This window comes from Saccopteryx leptura, chromosome 6 (genome assembly GCF_036850995.1).
Source record: "Saccopteryx leptura isolate mSacLep1 chromosome 6, mSacLep1_pri_phased_curated, whole genome shotgun sequence".
Classification (NCBI taxonomy): Eukaryota; Metazoa; Chordata; class Mammalia; order Chiroptera; family Emballonuridae; genus Saccopteryx; species Saccopteryx leptura.
Window position 1 is genome coordinate 132,732,589 of NC_089508.1, and position 18,560 is coordinate 132,751,148.

Sequence of the window (18,560 nt, forward strand, 5' to 3'; positions counted from 1 at the left end):
TTTAAAATTGGGTTGCTTGTCTTTTTTTTTTTTTTTTTTTGACAGAGAGAGAGAGAGGGACAGATAGGGACAGACAGGAAGGGAGAGAGATAAGAAGCATTGATTCTTCATTGCAGTTCCTTAGTCTCCTTAGTTCATTGATTGCTTTCTCATATGTGCCCTGATTGGGGGGATACAGCAGAGTGAGTGAACCCTTGCTCAAGCCAGCGACCTTGGGCTCAAGCCACTGACCTTGGGCTTCAAGCCAATGACCTTAGGGCTCAAACCAGCAACCTCATAGACATGAGGTCATGTCTATGATCCTGCGCTCAAGCTGGTGAGCCCATGCTCCCAGGTGGACCTGTGCTCAAGCCAGCGACCTTGGGGTTTCAACCCTGGGTCTTCCATGTCCCAGTTCGATGCTCTATCCACTGAACCACTGCCTGGTTAGGAGGGTTGCTTGTCTTCTTGTTGTTGAGTTTTTATAAGTTCTTTATATATTTTGGAAAGTAACCCCTTATTAGATGTATCACTGGCAAATATGTTCTCCCGCAGTGCATTTGCCTTTTCATTTTGTTGATGGTTTCCTTCACTGTGCAAAAGCTTTTTAGTTTATTGGTGTATAAAAATGCCACTGATTTTTTAGTATTAATTTTGTATCCTGCTACCTTACTGAATTCATTTATCAGTTCTAGTACTTTTTTGGTAGAGTCTTTAGGGTTTTCTATGTACAGTATCGTGTCACCTATGAATAATGACAGTTTTACTTCTTGTTTTCCAATTTGGATGCCTTTTATTTCTTCTTGTCTGATTGCTGTGGCTAGAACTTCCAGAACTATGTTGAATAAAAATGGTGAAAGTGCCTAGCGTGCGGAGGACCAGGGTTCGATTCCCGGCCAGAGCACACAGGAGAAGCGCCCATTTGCTTCTCCACCCCTCCGCCGCGCTTTCCTCTCTGTCTCTCTCTTCCCCTCCCGCAGCCAAGGCTCCATTGGAGCAAGGATGGCCCGGGCGCTGGGGATGGCTCTGTGGCCTCTGCCTCAGGCGCTAGAGTGGCTCTGGTCGCAACATGGCGACGCCCAGGATGGGCAGAGCATCGCCCCCTGGTGGGCAGAGCGTCGCCCCCTGGTGGGGGCGTGCCGGGTGGATCCCGGTCGGGCGCATGCGGGAGTCTGTCTGACTGTCTCTCCCCGTTTCCAGCTTCAGAAAAATGAAAAAAAAAAAAAAAAAAAAAGTGAAAGTGGACACCCCTGTCTTGTTTCTTCTTTTTGGGGAAACACTTCTAGTTTTTGCCCATTGAGATTGATGTTGGCTATGGGTTTGTCATATATGGCTTTTATTATGTTGAGTTATGGTCCCTCTATTCCCACTTTGCTGAGAGTTTTTATCATAAATGGGTGCTGGATTTAATCAAATACTTTTTCTGCATATGTGATTTTATCCTTCATTTTGATTTTGTTTATGTGCTGTAACACAGTTATTAATTTGTGAATATTGAACCAACTTTGTATTTTTGTATCCCTACAATAAATACCACTTTATCATGGTGTATGACTTTTTTAATGTATTGCTGGATCTTGTTTGCTAATATTTTATTGCATGTTTTAGTATCTGTGTTCATCAGGGATATTGGCCTATAGTTTTCTTACTTGTGGTGGTTTTGGAATTTTTTATCTGGTTTTGGAATTAGGATAATGCTGACCTCATAAAAAAACTTCTCTCCTTTTAAATTTCTTGAAGTAGTTTGAGATGGACTGTTGCTAGTTCTTCTCTGAATGTTTGGTAAAAATTCACTTGTGAATCCCACTCCTATAAGTACTGACACGGATAAGAATAGACACCTTTCAAAAAAGAAAGTTTCAGTTATGCAAGATGAATAATAAGAGATCCACTGTATACCATAGTGCTTACAGTTAACAATACTATATTGCATGCTTAAATTTTTGCTAAGAGGGTAAATCTTATTGTTTTTACAAAAAATATGAATAAATAAAGAAGGTGGAAGAAAACTTTTGGAGGTGATGGATATGCTAATGGTAGTGACTGGAGTAGACATCTCCAAAGGCATCACATTGTATTATATATATCAAGTATGTCAACTTATTGTGTTAAAAAAATTAATGTAAAATAAGAGAAAGAGAAATTACCTTTTACAAAAACAAGAATATTGTCTTTTGGAAACCAGTTTAATGGAAGGATATCACATGTAAGGATGGGTCTATAGATAAAATTAAAAAAAAAAACAATAATGGAAGACATTGAAATTAAAACAAAAACTTTGGACTACTAATATAGAAAAATGTAAGAAACACTTTCTAATCACATACTCCCAAACAAATCTTTCATAGAACTTAAAAAGAAGCTAAAAATTTTCATGTCAAAGGATGCAAGTGGAGAGTGCCAGTGAAGAATATTTGATGTAATATAAAATATAAAAGTGTCAGTTATTATAGTATATATTTTAAATTATCAATGGAACAAAACATTAAAATTTTACAGTAATGATTTATGTGACCAACCAAGTGTATGTAATAAAACAATAAAACTAAATTATTATTATTATTTAAGATTTTATTTATTCATCTTAGAGAGGAGAGAAAGGGGGGGAGGAGCAGGGAGTATCAACTCCCATATGCACCTTGACCAGGCAAGCCCAGGGTTTCAAACCAGCAACCTCAGTGCTCCAGGCTGACGCTTTAATCCACTGCCCCGCCACGGGTCAGGCACTGAAAGCTAATTTTTTTAAGGTCAGGTTTACTGAAGCATGGTTTACATATACTAAAATTTAAACTTTCCAGTGTACAGTTCCATGAATTCTGAAAAATGTAAACAGATGTATAACCACAAAGATCACTTTTTCACCACCGCCACCACCATTTAAACAAATATTTGGATACATACTTGGATGTTAATAAGAAGAAAAAAGCAAAACTACATTTTACTTATCTAAGTTCCAGGTTAATCAAGATCTAAATATTTCTGCCTGACCTGTCTGTGGTGGCGCAGTGGATAAAGCATCAACTTGGAAACGCTGAGGTTGCCGGTTCAAAACCCTGGGCTTGCCTGGTCAAGGCACATATGGGAGTTGATGCTTCCTGCTCCTCCTCCCTACTCTCTCTCTCTCTCTCTCTTTCTCTCTCTCCCTCTCTCTCTCTCTCTCTCCCCTCTCTATAATGAATAAATAAAATCTTTTAAAAAAAAAAGATCTAAATATTTCTGAAAGCAATAAAAGAAAAACCTAGATATGTAATTACCCTCACTTTTAAAGGAGAATTTTATGACTCAAAGTAACAAGAAGTTAGCAATGACTGGGACAACCAGATGTCTCCTTCTGTGGTCTTAACATGAAGTATCCAACATCATCATCTCTTACACAGTTTTTTTTTTTAAGGTTAAACTTTAAATACACCTTTTTACTCTCACAGAAATTAAGGATTAATTTAAGCTAATAACACCATAAGAATGGGAAAAACAGGCTGTCCTTGCCATTAAAACTAGAAAATTTTAAACAGTGCTATTTTTTTTAAAGGACTTGCAAATTAAAAGAAATTTGAGTTACATGTATCTCAGATATAACACATGGTCCTGGAATTACTCCTGGTTTGAACACAGAGATATGAAGGGAATTTGCGGGATGCGTGGACAAACATTTTCTGAAAGTAGACTGGAAATTAACTGCTAAGAAGGATTATTGTTGGGTCCTGGATGGTTAGCTCAGTTGGTTAGAGTGTCGTGGGGAAACACCAAAGTTGCGGGTATGACCCCTAACCAGGGCGGGAAGCAACCAATGTGTGTACAGTTAAGTGAAACAACAAATGGATCTCTCTCTCTCTCTCTCTCTCTCTCTCTCTCTCTCTCTCTCTCTCCCCCCCCCCTTTTCCCCTTCTTCTCTGTCTCTCTAAAAACAATCAGTAAAATAAATAATTATTGTTGTTCATTATATTAGATGTGATAATACTTTGCTATGTAAGAAAATGATTATTTTTGAGTGCATATTGAATGATATTTTTGAGTGTTAATGATAGTGTCATGCTTTCTGTCATTTAAAATACTTCAGGAAAAAATTATGAGTTGCAGAACAAAACGGACACAAGGTAAATTCCTGTACAAAAATTTATATTTTTATAGGAAACCCTAAAACTAAGATAACTCAAGGAGGAAGGTGGAAAATATTTGCAATAAAAATGATTAATTCGTAAAAAAAAAAAAAAACTAAAAGGCAAATCAGTCTAGTTCCCAGTTCTCATTAAAGTACTACTGAAAAATGTTTGGTTTCGCTTATATCATCCTCAATGAAATGGAAAATAAAATAACCATGAGATATTATCTTATACCTTAGTGTATCTCTTTATCCTTATAATACTTTCTCATTTAAATTCCTTTTCTGGTATTTGTATTTGTACATCAGCTTTACTTTGTTTACCATATGTCGTCTTTCTTTTTATCCCTTGATTTTCAACCTTATAATGTAATTTTTCATGAAGTATATCTCTTGAAAATAGCTGAGATGGTTTTAATATATTTTTCAGTATCTTCCTTTTAATAGGTGAGTTTAATTCATTTTCGACTACTGTGATTTCTGAGAAGTTTGGAAGTTTTTATCATTTGTTTTTTCTGTGCTTTTTCTTTACTTTTTCTCCTTTCTCAGTTTCTGGATTGATTATACATTCAATTTCTGTTATTTTAGTGGTTACTCTTAAAATTTTTACATGTCTGTTCTGAAGTCTAAAGTTAATATCTTCAGCATCTTCCCAAACAGTATAAGAACCATAAAATGCACCAACCCTGATCACTCCTTCTGTCTCCTATTTTATTATTTAGTATCTTTGTTTCTTGCTGTCTTGAAATCCCTTAGATAAATTATTTTTAAACAGCATTATTTATTTAGGTTTACCAACATATTTGTCACTCTCTTTGATTACCACTGCTTCTGGCATCACACCTTATTTCAGGGTTCATTTCACTCATTCCATTGGCAAAATGATTAAACCCTATTGCTAAAGAGCCTTCAGGGAAAGAAATCTATCTTGCAGTGCTGATGTCCAATTAAACAAAGTTATTTTTTAAAAGTACTTTACAAGTTGCAAAACACTGTAAAAATGAAAGAGATTTAATTTTTTTGTGCATTGAGTATTTTCAGAGGGGTGATCTGCTAAAATGTAACAAAAGCTTAAAAAATTATCACACAAGTTTCTTAGCATTAGGAAATATTTTTACAAATGATACAATAATCCCTGACCAGATAGCTCTGTTGGTTGGAGCATTGTCCTGGAGAAGGAGGGTTATCGGACTGATTCCCTGGTCAGGGCACATACAGGAGCAGATCAATGTTCCTGTCTCTCTCTTTCTCCCCGACTCTCTCAAAAAAAAAAGAAAAAGAAAAAGAAAAAAGCAATAATACAATGAGCTTCCTAGTAGCATTGTTTACAATTGTGGAATACTGTAAGCAACCCAAAAGTTGAAGTAAATGGTGGTACATCAATTTCAGCTAATAGCAGGTAACATTTAAAATAACAAGTAGATACATGAAGAAGTAATAATAAGCAAAAAATATAAACACAAATTGCATATATTTATTGATTACAACTCCAAAGCTTTATGTGTTAGTAAAGTTTGCAAAAAGTTATCACAAAACTGATAGTTGTTAGGCCAAAAGGAAGAAATTTTTTGTTTATTTCCTTATAATGCTATTTATTCAATAAAAAATTATTTTAAATGTATGCTTGAGGATTGAAATGATGAAGGTGAGAATAAGGTCAAAAAAGAAAGAGATACTATCATTTTACATTTAGTTACCAAAAAAATTTTGTGGCATCATGCCCAGTTGATTGATTAGAATCAGTTCATAGAAAAATCATTTGACCTTACATGACTACACAGTTAGTAAAAACCACAGTTACCAGTTTTCAAAATAGGTTGCCAACTTGGAAGCCACTAACAGAGATAAAGGTTTTTAGGGCAAAAGCATGGATGCTACTCACTAACACACCTTTTCAACAGTAATAAAAGTCCATTTTCTAAATGATACAATGACTAATAATTCTTAATTCTAAATACTGGTTGCTAATTTATTTCTGTTCTCCTTAGATTTTTTAAAAATGTCATGGAGTTCACATTGGCTCAGTCTCTAGCTTAATCTTAAAGTTTAGCTCTTTTTGTTAGGGGTCCTATCAAAGTTGAGTTTCCACAGTTAATTTATTCAACTAATAAAACCAAGTGGCTGTTTATTCATTCACTTATTTGTTCAACAAACATTAATTGAGTGCCTACAATAGGCAGGTCATTGAGAGTGAAGAGGTCAATTAAATAAAATCCTTATTTTAAGTTTTTGTGTGGTTTTTTTGTTTGTTTGTTTGTTTTGCGAGGGAGAGTGAGCATGATAGAGGGAAAGACAAGGGACAGGAAGGGAGAGATATGAGAAGCATCAACTCATAGTACGGCACCTTAGTTGTTCATTGGTTGCTTTCTCATATGTGCCTTGATCAGAGAGCTCCAGCCGAGCTAGTGACCCCTTGTTCAAGTTAGTGGCTTTGGGCTCAAGCCAGTGACCATGAGGTCATGTCTATGATCTCATGCTCGAGTTGGTGTCCCTGCCCTCAAACTGGTGAGCCTGCCCTCAAGCTAGTGAGCCTGCACTCAAGCAGGCAACTTCAGTTTTGAATCTGGGTCCTCAGCATCCCAGACCGATGCTCTATATACTGTGTCATCACATGGTCAGGAAAAATCCTCATTTTTAAGGTGCTCACAGTCTAGCAAAGTCAAAAGGTCCCAAGTCTATAACATTTATAGGATACAAAATCTCTTTAATAATAATTATAAAAATTACTTTTTCAATGTGCAATGTTATTTTTTTTTAATTTTCCATTGATTTGAGAGAGAATGGGAATGGGGAAAAGAAGAGAGAAATAGAGAGAAAGAGAGAGAGAGAAGCATCAATTTGCTGTTTCATTTAGTTCCATTTAGTTGTGCACTCATTGAATGCTTCTCATGTATGTCCTGACCGGGGTTCAAACCCATGACCTCTGGAACGCTGGGTTGATGCTTTATCCACCCAGCCAGAGCCAACTTTTAACATGCAAGGTTATTTTTAATAAACTGGTTATTTTAAATAATTTTAGATTTGCATTAAAGTTGCAAGACTATTTATTGTAAAGAGTCCCTGTGTACCCTGCACCCAGTTCCCTCTGTTGTTCACATTAGTAGCCACATTTGTTACAACTGAAGAACCCATGTTGGCATATTACTAGACTCCACAGTTTCTTTGGGGCTGGTGGGTCCTTACTGTCCTTTTTCTGTTCCTGGATCTCATCTAGGATAACACATTACATTTAGTCATGTCTCCTTAGGCTCCTCTGGGCAGTGACAATTCCTCAGACTGCTAGTGTTTGATAACCTTGACAATGTTAAGGAGTATTGCTCAGGCATTTTGTCCTTTAATTTGGGTATGTGTGATGTTTTTCTCATAGTTAAACAGAGCATATGGGTTTTGGGAAGAAGACCACAGAGATAAAATGCCATTCTTAGCACATAATATTAACATGCTACTAACATGACTTAACACTGTTGATATTGACCTTGATTACCTGGCCGAGGTTTGACAGACTTCTCCCTTGCAGAGTCACTTTTCTTATAATCTCCTTTCTATACTGTATTATTTTACTTAATTTCATTTATTTATTTTAGTGAGAGAGAAAGAGAGAACTCAAGAGACAGAGACAGGAAGGGAGAGATATGAGAAGCATCAATTTGTAGTTGCGGCACATTAGTTATTCCTTGATTGGTTCTCATATGTGCCTTAACCAGAAGACTCCAGCTGAGCCAGTGACCCCTTGCTCAAGCCAGTGACCTTGGGATTATGTCAATGACCCCATGCTCAAGCCAGCGATGACACGCTCAAGCTGGTGAGCTTGTTGTTAAATTGGATGAACTTGTGCTCAAGCAGGTGACCTTGGGGTTTCCAACCAGGGACCTCAGTGTCTCAGGTCAACAATGCTCTATCCACTGTGCCACCACCAGTTATGCCATACTCTTTTAAATAAAGTCACTGTGTATCCCACACTTCAGTCAGGTTGTGCTCTACTTCTTTGACAGTGGAATTAGCTACATAAGTTATTTGGGATTCTTCTGCACAGGAGATTAAAACCATTAATTTGTCTGAAGTTTTGCATTAATAAAGTTTTTTCAAATACATTATTTGATGATCACTGCTCTAAGAGTGTTTTCAGTCAAGTTGAGGAGATCAGAGCCATAGAAGGAAACTTAATGACAAACATAACATTATAAGAACTATAATTTTGTACACCCATGTTCATAGCACCATTATTCACAAAAGCCAAAGTATGGAAGAAACTCAAATATCTATTGAGGATAAATAGATAAACAAAATGTGGTATATTCATACAATGGTATACCATTATTCTACCTTAAAAATGAAGGATGTTCTGTCTCACATGCTACTACATGGATAAACCTTAAAAATGTTATGCTAAGTCAAATAAATCAGTAACAAAAAGATAAATATTGTACGATTTCATTTACATGAGTTACCTAGAATAGTCAAATTCATACAGACAGAAAGTAGAAGTGTGGTTGTCAGGGTAGGGTGAGGAGCAGTGGGGAGTTCTTGTTTAATCGACTTAGGGCTTCAGTTTTGCAAAGTGAAAAGAATTCTGGAGATGGATTGTACAGTGTTGCAAACGTACTTAACACCACTGAACCATACAAATGAAAATGGTTAAGATGTTAAATTTTTTATATGTATTTTACCACAATTTAAAATTTTTTAAAATATTTTAAATAGTCTTTTTAAAAAATAATGGCCTCCAATAAGGATCCACAGCTAGACAGGAAACCAAAGGCTGCAGAATGGCACCCTATGCAGTTTTTAAAAATATGAATCACCAACATTTAAAAATCAAGAGAATATATATAATAATCAGGATTTCTGGCTTCTTTGAAAAAATTAATGATCTGGCAACATAAGCCCAAGGGTGTCACATGGCAACAATCAGCTGGAGCTGAGTGGCACCTGCCATCTGTAGACAGGTCACACATGCTGAGCTTGTCATAGCCCCAGCACCTTTGTGGTGGTACACCTTTCTCACTACACTCATTTTCATAGTCAGCAAGTATGACTCCTAAAAGGCGTGTGTGGTTGGTGAGTTTGCTCCAGCTTAGTGAAGGCCAGTGCAGTGTTTTCTCAGTCCTCCACTACACTTGCACGTGCAGCCCTGTGATAGAAGTTAAAAGCTCAGAACTTGGCGTATTTAAGGTATTAAAATAACAAGTCATTAAGCAACTCCTCTGAAACCTTGGGCCAAGCCCACACTTCCTCAGCGTAGCCCAAGTAAGTCTGAAGAGAACGGGAGCAAACAGTCTCACAGGAAACCTTCTGGGCAGAGAGGCTCCAGCCGGAACTCAGCTTTGGTTCTGATCACACATTTCAAGAACACCTTGATCCAAGTCTACTGTGCCTCCTACCTGACTCCTGAAGTGAGCCAGTATCTCCCAGACAGTTTCAAGGAAAAGGCCTTTCCAGTGTTCAGATCGGGCGCAGCTAACCAAGAGTCCCAAACTTCAGCACAAACCAAAGCAGGTACGGTACAGGATGGCTGCACCGAAGTCCTACACTACTGTTATCTTGCCTGAGCAGAGCTCTGATCACATGCATGCGAAAGGCCTGTCTACCTCCCAGCTGCCTCTGCTTCTACAGAACTCTATCCAGCTTTGGAAAGGGGTTCTACATAACCATTTGTGTTTGGTACCATCTGCCCTAGATGCTCACGATAGTCCTAAAGGCAGGCTTTCAGGCTGCCAACACGGAACCACTTTGGGATGCTCGCTGAAACCCGCCATTACAAGCTCCATTGTGTGTACTCAGACCAAGGAAAAAGTGTGTGGGTAAGAAGGGGCTTCACTTGCTCCCTTCTGAGATTACAGATGTGAGCCTCAGGAACACAAAGGCTGATTCCCCTGATTATACTTGGCCCACCCAGGGTACAAAAGGATACCTCCACCCTGTTGGTTGTGAAGGAAAGGCCATGCCCGTATGTTACATTATGTGGCTGTGATGGATATTTATTGGTCACCTTCCCAGCATCCATATCCCTCTTACAACTGCCTAGGACCCCAAAAATCTTAGGTATGTCATTTGGGGGGAATTAAACCCACTCCAGCTCCAGGGAGAGCCAGTCAGTATATCCCATACCTCTGGTCCCTGTTCAAGGGTGAACCTTGGATCTCCTGTCACAGGAGGCTGAATTCTAGGACTTTTGATCTGGCAACCAGAAAAGCACAATTTGCTTTCTCCTGCTGCTTGTGAACAGGATACATACAGATTGGAGGGTTTTGGCATCACCTTGGGACCACAGTGGGAGAGCTGCCTGACCAGGTGGTCAAGAAGAATCTCCAGGCAGGTAAAATATAAGGGAGCCTCTGCACAGGACCCTTTGGTTATATGAGCTAATAAACGCCCTGGTTGGCTTCAACTAGTTTGGGTTTAGTTTTTGGTCACTGGCAACACAAAGGGTCCTAATCAAGACCCCAGTGAACACAGCCTGACCCTGCTGCTTTCATCACCATCTTCCCACCAGGTTTCAATCCCTTTTAAGGCAACTTAATCCGGCAACAACTGTGATAGAATCTAGTAGACCAGAAAAAAAAACATTTCCAATATTTGTGTATTTTAGCACAAAATGCTATTTAGTGGTTTACATTACACTTCTCTTTTTTGCATGTCTTTTAAGAGGAAATTCAGTCTTCTGATTTTAAGAAATGCAAATGTGGGGCAATGATGTAGCAACCCAAAGATTTTTCTTTACTAGGAAATGCTTTTGAAGGGGGTAAAACAGGGATTTTTATTATTAAAAGATGAAAGTAAAATTATTTTTTAAGATACAAGGCATTGGAAACGGTTTCATGGTATGCCATTGTTAGTCTCTATCTGATTGTTGGAAATTATTCACTTCCTCAAAGAGAGAGAATAAATTGGTTGGGTATTCAATCTTGTACAATGCACTTTCTTTGCCCAAGGCAATCGCTGAACCTATCAGAGCCATGAGGAAGCTTCTGTATTTGAGTTTCCTAGCTCTTGGAGCTGCCTGCATGTGTGCCATTGCCGTAGAAAGTCCCATGAGAAGACTGGTGGCAGAGACGTTGACACTGCTCTCCACTCATCAGGCTCTGCTCATAGGCGATGGGGTAATTTTATTTTTGAGTGCTATAGTCTTTAAAAGGCATCAGTCATCATTCGTGGTGCTTAATTTTTAAAGATCTGTTATTAATAATGAACTTAGGGTTAGTAATAGATCATTGGTAACCATTTCACAATCATTTTATTAAGTTGTGAATGCTAGAGTGCTTTGGAAATGAATATATTTCCTTTCCTTTTCAGAACCTGATGATTCCTACTCCTGAACATAAAAATGTAAGTTAAATTATGATTGAATGAATTAGTAAATTGCATATTTTAGGCTATAAAGTAGTAGTTATCACCGGAACTGTTTTATGTTCTGTATTTTGTTTTTAGGTGTGTGATATAAATGCATGTACTTATAAATATTAGGAATGTCTTTACAAGTAGAATCCATGAAACAAGTAGATCAGGACCTTTGGGGATGTTGTCAGATGAGAGGAGCCTCCTCTTCTCCACTCTGCTCTATCTACTGTTTTCCTTACTTCAGTGTGTTTTTGAAAGTATTAGCAACTGAGGGTAACATTTTTAGATTCAGAGTCAGTACACATTAAAATATGAATGCTCTACCTTAACAGTCATTGCCACATTTTAAAATGATCATGACATATAATGGAATTGTATACATTTGGATTATGTCATGGTCATACTAAAATGAAAAACATATGATTTCATTAGTCTTAACAGATGAAAATTACCAGCTAGAACAATAAAAGGAAACTGATGTGAGGTCAATCAGTAATGTAGTTGCACTGTACTTCCTAAATATTTTATTTTTGGTTAAGTACTTAATTTATATAATTTGTGAAACTTCTCAGTCATTATATAAACATCATCTACTCTCAGAAACTGTATTTCAGTATGAGTTCCTAGAAAAGAAGCGAGTGAAATACTCTTCAGAAAAGGGAACTCACGTAGACACCATGAAACAAAGTCTAGCTTTTTGGACCAACTTTTTTTAACCTTGATTTGGCTACTGAATATTTTTTTAAATCTTCCTCCTTTAGTACCAGCTATGCATTGAAGAAGTCTTTCAGGGAATCGACACATTGAAGAATCAAACCACACAAGAGGATGACATGGAAAAGCTCTTCCAGAACTTGTCTTTAATAAAAGAATACATAGACCGCCAAAAAGTAAGTTAAAAACGTTTAGTGGAGACTTAAGTATATTTGTCTGGCTATGCCTATTTTTACAGGGATGAAGGGGCTCCTACAATACCTCTTGTCTGTTCTTTTTCACAGAAAAAGTGTGAAGGGGAGCGATGGAGAGTCAAAAAATTCCTAGACTACCTTCAAGTGTTTCTTGGTGTGATCAACACCGAGTGGACAACAGAAAGTTGAGAGCAAGCTGGCTTCTTGTAGCGAAGGATTTCAGGCATACTGCTACTTCACTACCTCACATATGCAGAAAGCATAAAAATAAAATATTTGAGATATATCTATTTTAGATAAAGGAGTCGTGGAAGAATTCTCCTCTAGTTTACTCCAGGCAGAACAGATCCATACTTTTATTTAATACAACCTTCTGTCAAATGTCTGTTAACTTAATATTATTTATTAAGTGGTTAAGAATTTGGAAGATTAATATTTATTTCATGTCAGGCTGTGTTCCAATAAAACAAAAGTAGATGACTCTGGTTCATTTTGTTGCCGGCCTTTGTCTTACTCTTAAAGTGAGGGCAAGGCATTCTGTGTCAGAACAGGCTGAGTGTGGAGTGGCAGCCTGCAGGGGTGTGGGCAAGCACTCCCATCCCCCGGTGGCATAAGTCACAGGGTTGCTGGGCATACCAAGAGTGGAAGTGATGCAGCAAGACTGAGGGAGGACGTGGGCAGTGGGGACATGGGCAGAGGCTGACCCTGGTGTCCTTTCCACGGTATACCCAGAGCCAGGATGATGGGTACTAAATGATAGGAGATGAATGCATGATTGAATGGGCTTTCCAGGACTGACCACAGAGTTAAAAATGAGTTTCAGGACTCCCCTTGGGAGGAGGAGGATGTATGAATCTGTAACTAGGCCTCATCTCAGCCTATGAGAAGAATTTGGCAGACCAATTCTACTACTGGTTCAGGGAAGGAACCAGAAACCCTCTGTGGAGCCCAGACTCCTGTGGCCTAGGGGAGTTCTTCTTCACCTGGCATTGTGGCAAAGCAAAAGGGGAAGAGAAGTGCTGGCAGGTAGTTAAATGGGGAAGGCTGGGTTTTAAAGGTCCCCACCATCCTGTATTCTCAGGGGTAGAAGGAAATTAGGCAGACAACACTCTGCCTGTTTATGACTCTCAGGATCATAAATAAAGGTCGCCCTGCTTAAGAAAATTGCTCAAAGATTCAGAAAATACATTCTTTACAACGTATTTTAAAACTGAGACCTGGCACTGGCTTGTTGGCTCAGCGATAGAGCATCAGCTCGGCATGTAGAAGTCCCGGGTTTGATTCCCGGTCAGGGCACACAGGAGAAGCAACCATCTGCTTCTCTACTCTTCCCTCCTTCTCTCTCGCTCTCTCGCTCTCGCTCTTGCCTTTCTCTCTTCCCCTCCTGCAGCACTGAAATAACTTGGTTGCAGTGGCGGAGCAATGGAGCAGCAGCCCCAGATGGGCAGAACATCACCCCGTAGGGGGCTTGCCTGGTGGATCCAGGTCGTGGCACATGCGGGAGTCTGCCTCTCAGCCTCCCCACCTCTCACTTAATAAAAAATAAAAATAATAAATTTTAAAAATCCTCTGAAACCTAAAGGAGAGACCCAGTAACAAATTTAGCTATGCCACTGATTCCTCATTCAGTTACTAGTCACAGGCCCTATTCTGTTTGCTGGGATACAGTTGTGAGCATGTGCTAAAGGTCCTTACACACGATGCCATTGCCTGGGGGTTATCTGCATGGATTGCAAGTGATGTGTTCAGTTGCTTGTGTAAAGCAACCTCTCCTACTGTTTCTGGGCATGAGAGAGGGGCCAGAGCAGTCAACAGATTCCCAGGTGGGAGAATGCAAGTCAGCTGTGAAAGATGTGTTTTCCTTCCTGCACAAACCCAGCACTCTAACATGACCCAGCCACCAACCTGTGCTCCCACCAAGCCCTGAGAGCTGGTGCTGAGTCAATGAAGAGGAATATGGGTCAGCACAGCACCACAGTGACTGCTCTAGAAACTGACAGGAAGCAGGAAACTCCATTTGTGAACAGACTCAATTTAATTCAATTCAGCAGATATGTATTAGCTCCCATATGTTCCAGGACTGTTCTAGGGACTAGGATCCATCATTGAATACAACAGACAAAATTCTCTGCCCTGATAGACTTATATTCTCTCAAAAAGGGTTATCTTCCACTTCTATATTAAGGTCCACTATAGTTAATGTGGATTTAAGACTGGAATATCCTACCAAAATCTCACTGATGAACTCTTATCAATCTGCCAGGACTCAAGAAGCTGAAAGCAATCAGGGCTGTATGCATCTGAGCAAAATGGAAGCCCTTAGATGTACCAAGGATGTTTAAGGCAGACACTATATTCTCCAGCTGGTTCAGCCTTCTCTGTAGAAGCAAAACCATCCCAATGGACCCTGGCCAGAGGGAGTAGGGTGTCTATCAGTTACTTCATCAATTGCCCCTCACCCAGGCCTGACTTCTGTGGGGTTCCAGAGCCCAGCGGATCAGGGAGAGGGATTTGGCAGGCTCCAAGTTATTGGAATACTTTGATGAGTCTTGCTCTTCCTCCCAAAACCTATCTCATTAACAGAGCCTCCATTTTCACTCTACCTTAGTAATGACTCTATTACTTCCACTGGGGGGGTCAGTGCAGGCTATCAGGCTGGATTTTGAGGGCCACCTCCCAGAGAGCCCCTCAACATAATGCATCCCAAACCAAAGTCACTGTTTATCCACCATCCTCATGCTGTGAAACCTGCCCCTGTTTCTCCTTCTTCTCCTTCCTTCTCCTCTTCCTTTGAGGTTTTCTCATTTTAGCTCTGAGAACCCTGATTTCCTCCCCATCACCTTTCTGAGGAAGTCGCTGACTCTCACCCTCCGTGCCTTTCCGCCAGCACTCAGCCTCTGAGATGTCTCCACCCCTGTGGCCTCTCACTTAGACTCGCCACTGCTAGCTTGCTGGGTCAGGCTCTCCCATGTGTGTGGCAGGGCTGCTGATAAAATACACTCATGTCCCCATGTTTCTCCTGTGCATGAAAACCTCTGGCTCTCCTGACCTGTCATGGTGCAGTGGGTAAAAGCATTGACCATGGAATGCTGAGGTTGCTGGTTTGAAAGCCCAGGCTTGCCCAGGCAAGGTACATATGAAAAGCAACTGCTGTGAATTGGTGCTTCCCACTCCTCTCCCCTCTTCCTCTCTCTCTCTTTCTCTCACACACCCTTCTCTCCAAAAGCAATAAATAAAATATTTTAAAAAGAAAAGAAAACCCCTGGCTCACTGCTATCCCAGTCCAGGCTTCTTCACAGTTCATACCCCTGCCCCCTCTAAGCCCTGCCAAGATATATGGGCATCTTTCATTTAACATTGTTTGCAAGAAAATGCTAGCCAGGAGCCTCATTCCCACTATTTGAAATACTAACATATTTAGTGCATTACATCTCAAATGAAAATCCAATTTTCCAAAACATAAAACACAGTAAAATGCCTGTATATAAGCAATAAGCTAACTTGTTAGGTTGTAAAAAACTTTTTTTGGTACTTATTTATTTATTTAGTAAACTGTGGTAAAATAAGGATGCAAAATATTTAGAGCAGTACTACTCTTTGATCACTAAATCATTAACGTGGTTGCTGTATCTGTACGACATGCACGTGTCCCCTTAGTGAAGCTTCAGGGCCTCTCCTGTTGTCTTCTGTGAATGTGCTTATGTTACCAATCATATTTGGAGTGAACCTAAAAACTTTCTCTTTTGAGCTCCCTCCTACCACTTTGTTTCAAATGCATCAAGTTTGGGCGATGTAAGTATAATATTTTTCCTATATAAATACTAGTAGACAGCCATTGTATTGAAAGACATGTGTATTCTATGAAGAAATGTTCTCTATGGCCCTGGCCAGATAACTTGGTTGGTTGGAGTGTCCTCCTGATAAGCAAAGGTTGCTGGCTTGTACAGAACAGATGTTTCTCTTTCCCTTCCTCTCTCTTTAAAGTCAATCAATAAATTTTAAAAAAGAAAAAGAAAAAAAGCTCTCTGTAAAAAACATTGATTGGGGAGATGCTCTATAGGGAGTGCTAGGTCTTATTTTTCCCAGAACACCCTGTGAATGTTCACATCTGTGTGCCCACACTGACTCAGTACATCTGTCTTTCCCCACACAGGGAACAGGTAACTGTCCCATAGGTGTTTTCATTCATTCCTCCCCCTTGGCTCTCACAGTCCAACTGAAATGCTTCCTTGTTGATTCTCTTCCTGCCTAGCCCAGCAGTATTAGTTGCTCCCTTCTCAGAGTCTTGCAGTACTGTGAACATATTTCTCTATCAGAGCCCTGGTTTTTATATTGCAGTGTTTCCAGATACACCTTCTTTTTTTTTTTTTTTTAAAGTTTTATTTATTTATTTATTTATTTATTTATTTATTTATTTTTATTTTAGAGAGGAGAGGGAGAGACAGAGAGAGAGAAGGGGGGGGGGGAGGAGCAGGAAGCATCTACTCCCATATGTGCCTTGACCAGGCAAGCCCAGGGTTTCGAACCGGCAACCTCAGCAATTCCAGGTCGACGCTTTATCTACTGTGCCACCACAGGTCAAGCCCAGATACACCTTCTACATCTCTGTACATTTATCAGTCTGAATAGTCCAGGTGATGCTACAGTAACAGCTCATCCCTGAATCCCAGTGGTGGGGCACAACAGAAATTTGTTTCTCAGTCACACAGAGTCTACTGTGGGCGTGGTCCTCTCCTCCATGTTGGCTCTCATTTCAGGATGCTTCTGTCTTGTGGTGCCTCCATATCCTCACTTTCTTTTGCCGTTCCCATGGCAGAGAACAAGAGTCACGGAGAATCACATATCCATTCTTAAATACTTCCATTCATAACACATTAGTTAGAGCAAGCCACATTGCCATGAGTAATTTCAAGGAGCAGCAGAAATACCATTTGAGAAGAGAGGACAATCGAAATACTGAGGAGTAGCACCCATATCTAACACAATAGACCCTCGACAAATGTTCACAGTGTCCCAGTGCTTTGCTGAGGAAGAAAAGTAAGCCACCACTACTTGGGATTAGGACTTTCCTAGATCCTTTATATCAGTATCTCAATCAATTCTCATCACAAGACAATGCAAGATAATATTATTCCTTTTTTATAATACAGAATCAAAGTCTCAGAGAGTTTAAATTATTAGCCAAGGTCACACAGTTAATATGTGGAATTCAAACCCTGATATGTCTTATTCTGAAGAAGTCTTATTCTCTTAACCTTTAGAAATCAGTTAAGCAGCGCTGACCAGGTGGCTCAGTGGATAAAGTGTCATCCTGGTGCACTGAGGTTGCGTGTTTGATCCCAGGTCAGGGCATGTATGGGAAGCAATCACCGAGTGCACATCTAAATGGAACAACTAAGTGGAACAGTGAGTTGATGCTTCTCTCTCTCTCTCTCTCTTTCACTTACTTTCTGTCTCTGTCTCTCTCAATTAATGGAAAAAAATTTTTTTTGCAGGCAAGAAAACTTCTTATTTTAAACCATAAATAGCTGGTGGCCACAACTATCCATGTTTCATTAAAATTACATAAACCTAGGAACAAAAGCACCAAGGATTATTGCTCTAGAAAAACTACGTGAATAATTCAAATATGCATAGTAAAAACACCACAGTATACACAGGAATAAAATTTTAAAGCAAATGTGTGGAATGCTGAATCAATTTTACACATAGTTTACAATATTAAATTTATTTTACTTGAGGATGATGGAAATTTCCAAAAAGATTGATTATGAGAAGGTAAAATGTTCATCCTTGTATATTCTTGTATGCCAACTAGTAGAGTTCTTAAAAAAAAGCATTGGTCCTGGCCGGTTGGCTCAGGGGTAGAGCGTTGGCCTGGCGTGCAGGAGTCCGGGGTTCAATTCCTGGCCAGGGCACACAGGAGAAGCGCCCATCTGCTTCTCCACCCCTCCCCCCTCCTTCCTCTCTGTCTCTCTCTTCCCCTTTCGCAGCCAAGGCTCCACTGGAGCAAAGTTGGCCTGGGCGCTGAGGATGGCTCTGTGGCCTCTACCTCAGGTGCTAGAATGGCTCTGGTTGTGACAGAGCGATGCCCCAGATGGGCAGAGCATCGCCCCCTAGTGGGCATGCCAGGTGGATCCCGGTTGGGCGCATGCAGGAGTCTGTCTGATTGCCTCCCCGTTTCCGGCTTCAGAAAAATACACACACACAAAAAAAAGCATTTACAAAATACTTGG

The 18,560-nt window shown here is 39.7% G+C and overlaps 1 protein-coding gene across 1 annotated transcript; it reads left to right on the forward strand.

The window, feature by feature from the left end:
- Positions 1–11,034: 11,034 nt before the first annotated feature.
- Positions 11,035–12,513, forward strand: IL5 (interleukin 5). The gene is made up of 4 exons (XM_066344403.1): positions 11,035–11,178; positions 11,372–11,404; positions 12,178–12,306; positions 12,415–12,513. The coding sequence occupies exons 1-4, from the start codon at positions 11,035–11,037 to the stop codon at positions 12,511–12,513; spliced, it is 405 nt and encodes a 134-aa protein (XP_066200500.1).
- The last annotated feature ends 6,047 nt before the right edge of the window (positions 12,514–18,560 follow it).

Excerpts from the sequence above, each read along its gene's own strand:
- IL5 (XM_066344403.1), top strand. The coding sequence starts at position 11,035 with ATGAGGAAGCTTCTGTATTTGAGTTTCCTAGCTCTTGGAGCTGCCTGC. Across the intron at positions 11,179-11,371 it reads CTCTGCTCATAGGCGATGGG|AACCTGATGATTCCTACTCC; the intron begins GTAATTTTATTT and ends TTTCCTTTTCAG. Across the intron at positions 11,405-12,177 it reads CTACTCCTGAACATAAAAAT|TACCAGCTATGCATTGAAGA; the intron begins GTAAGTTAAATT and ends TTCCTCCTTTAG.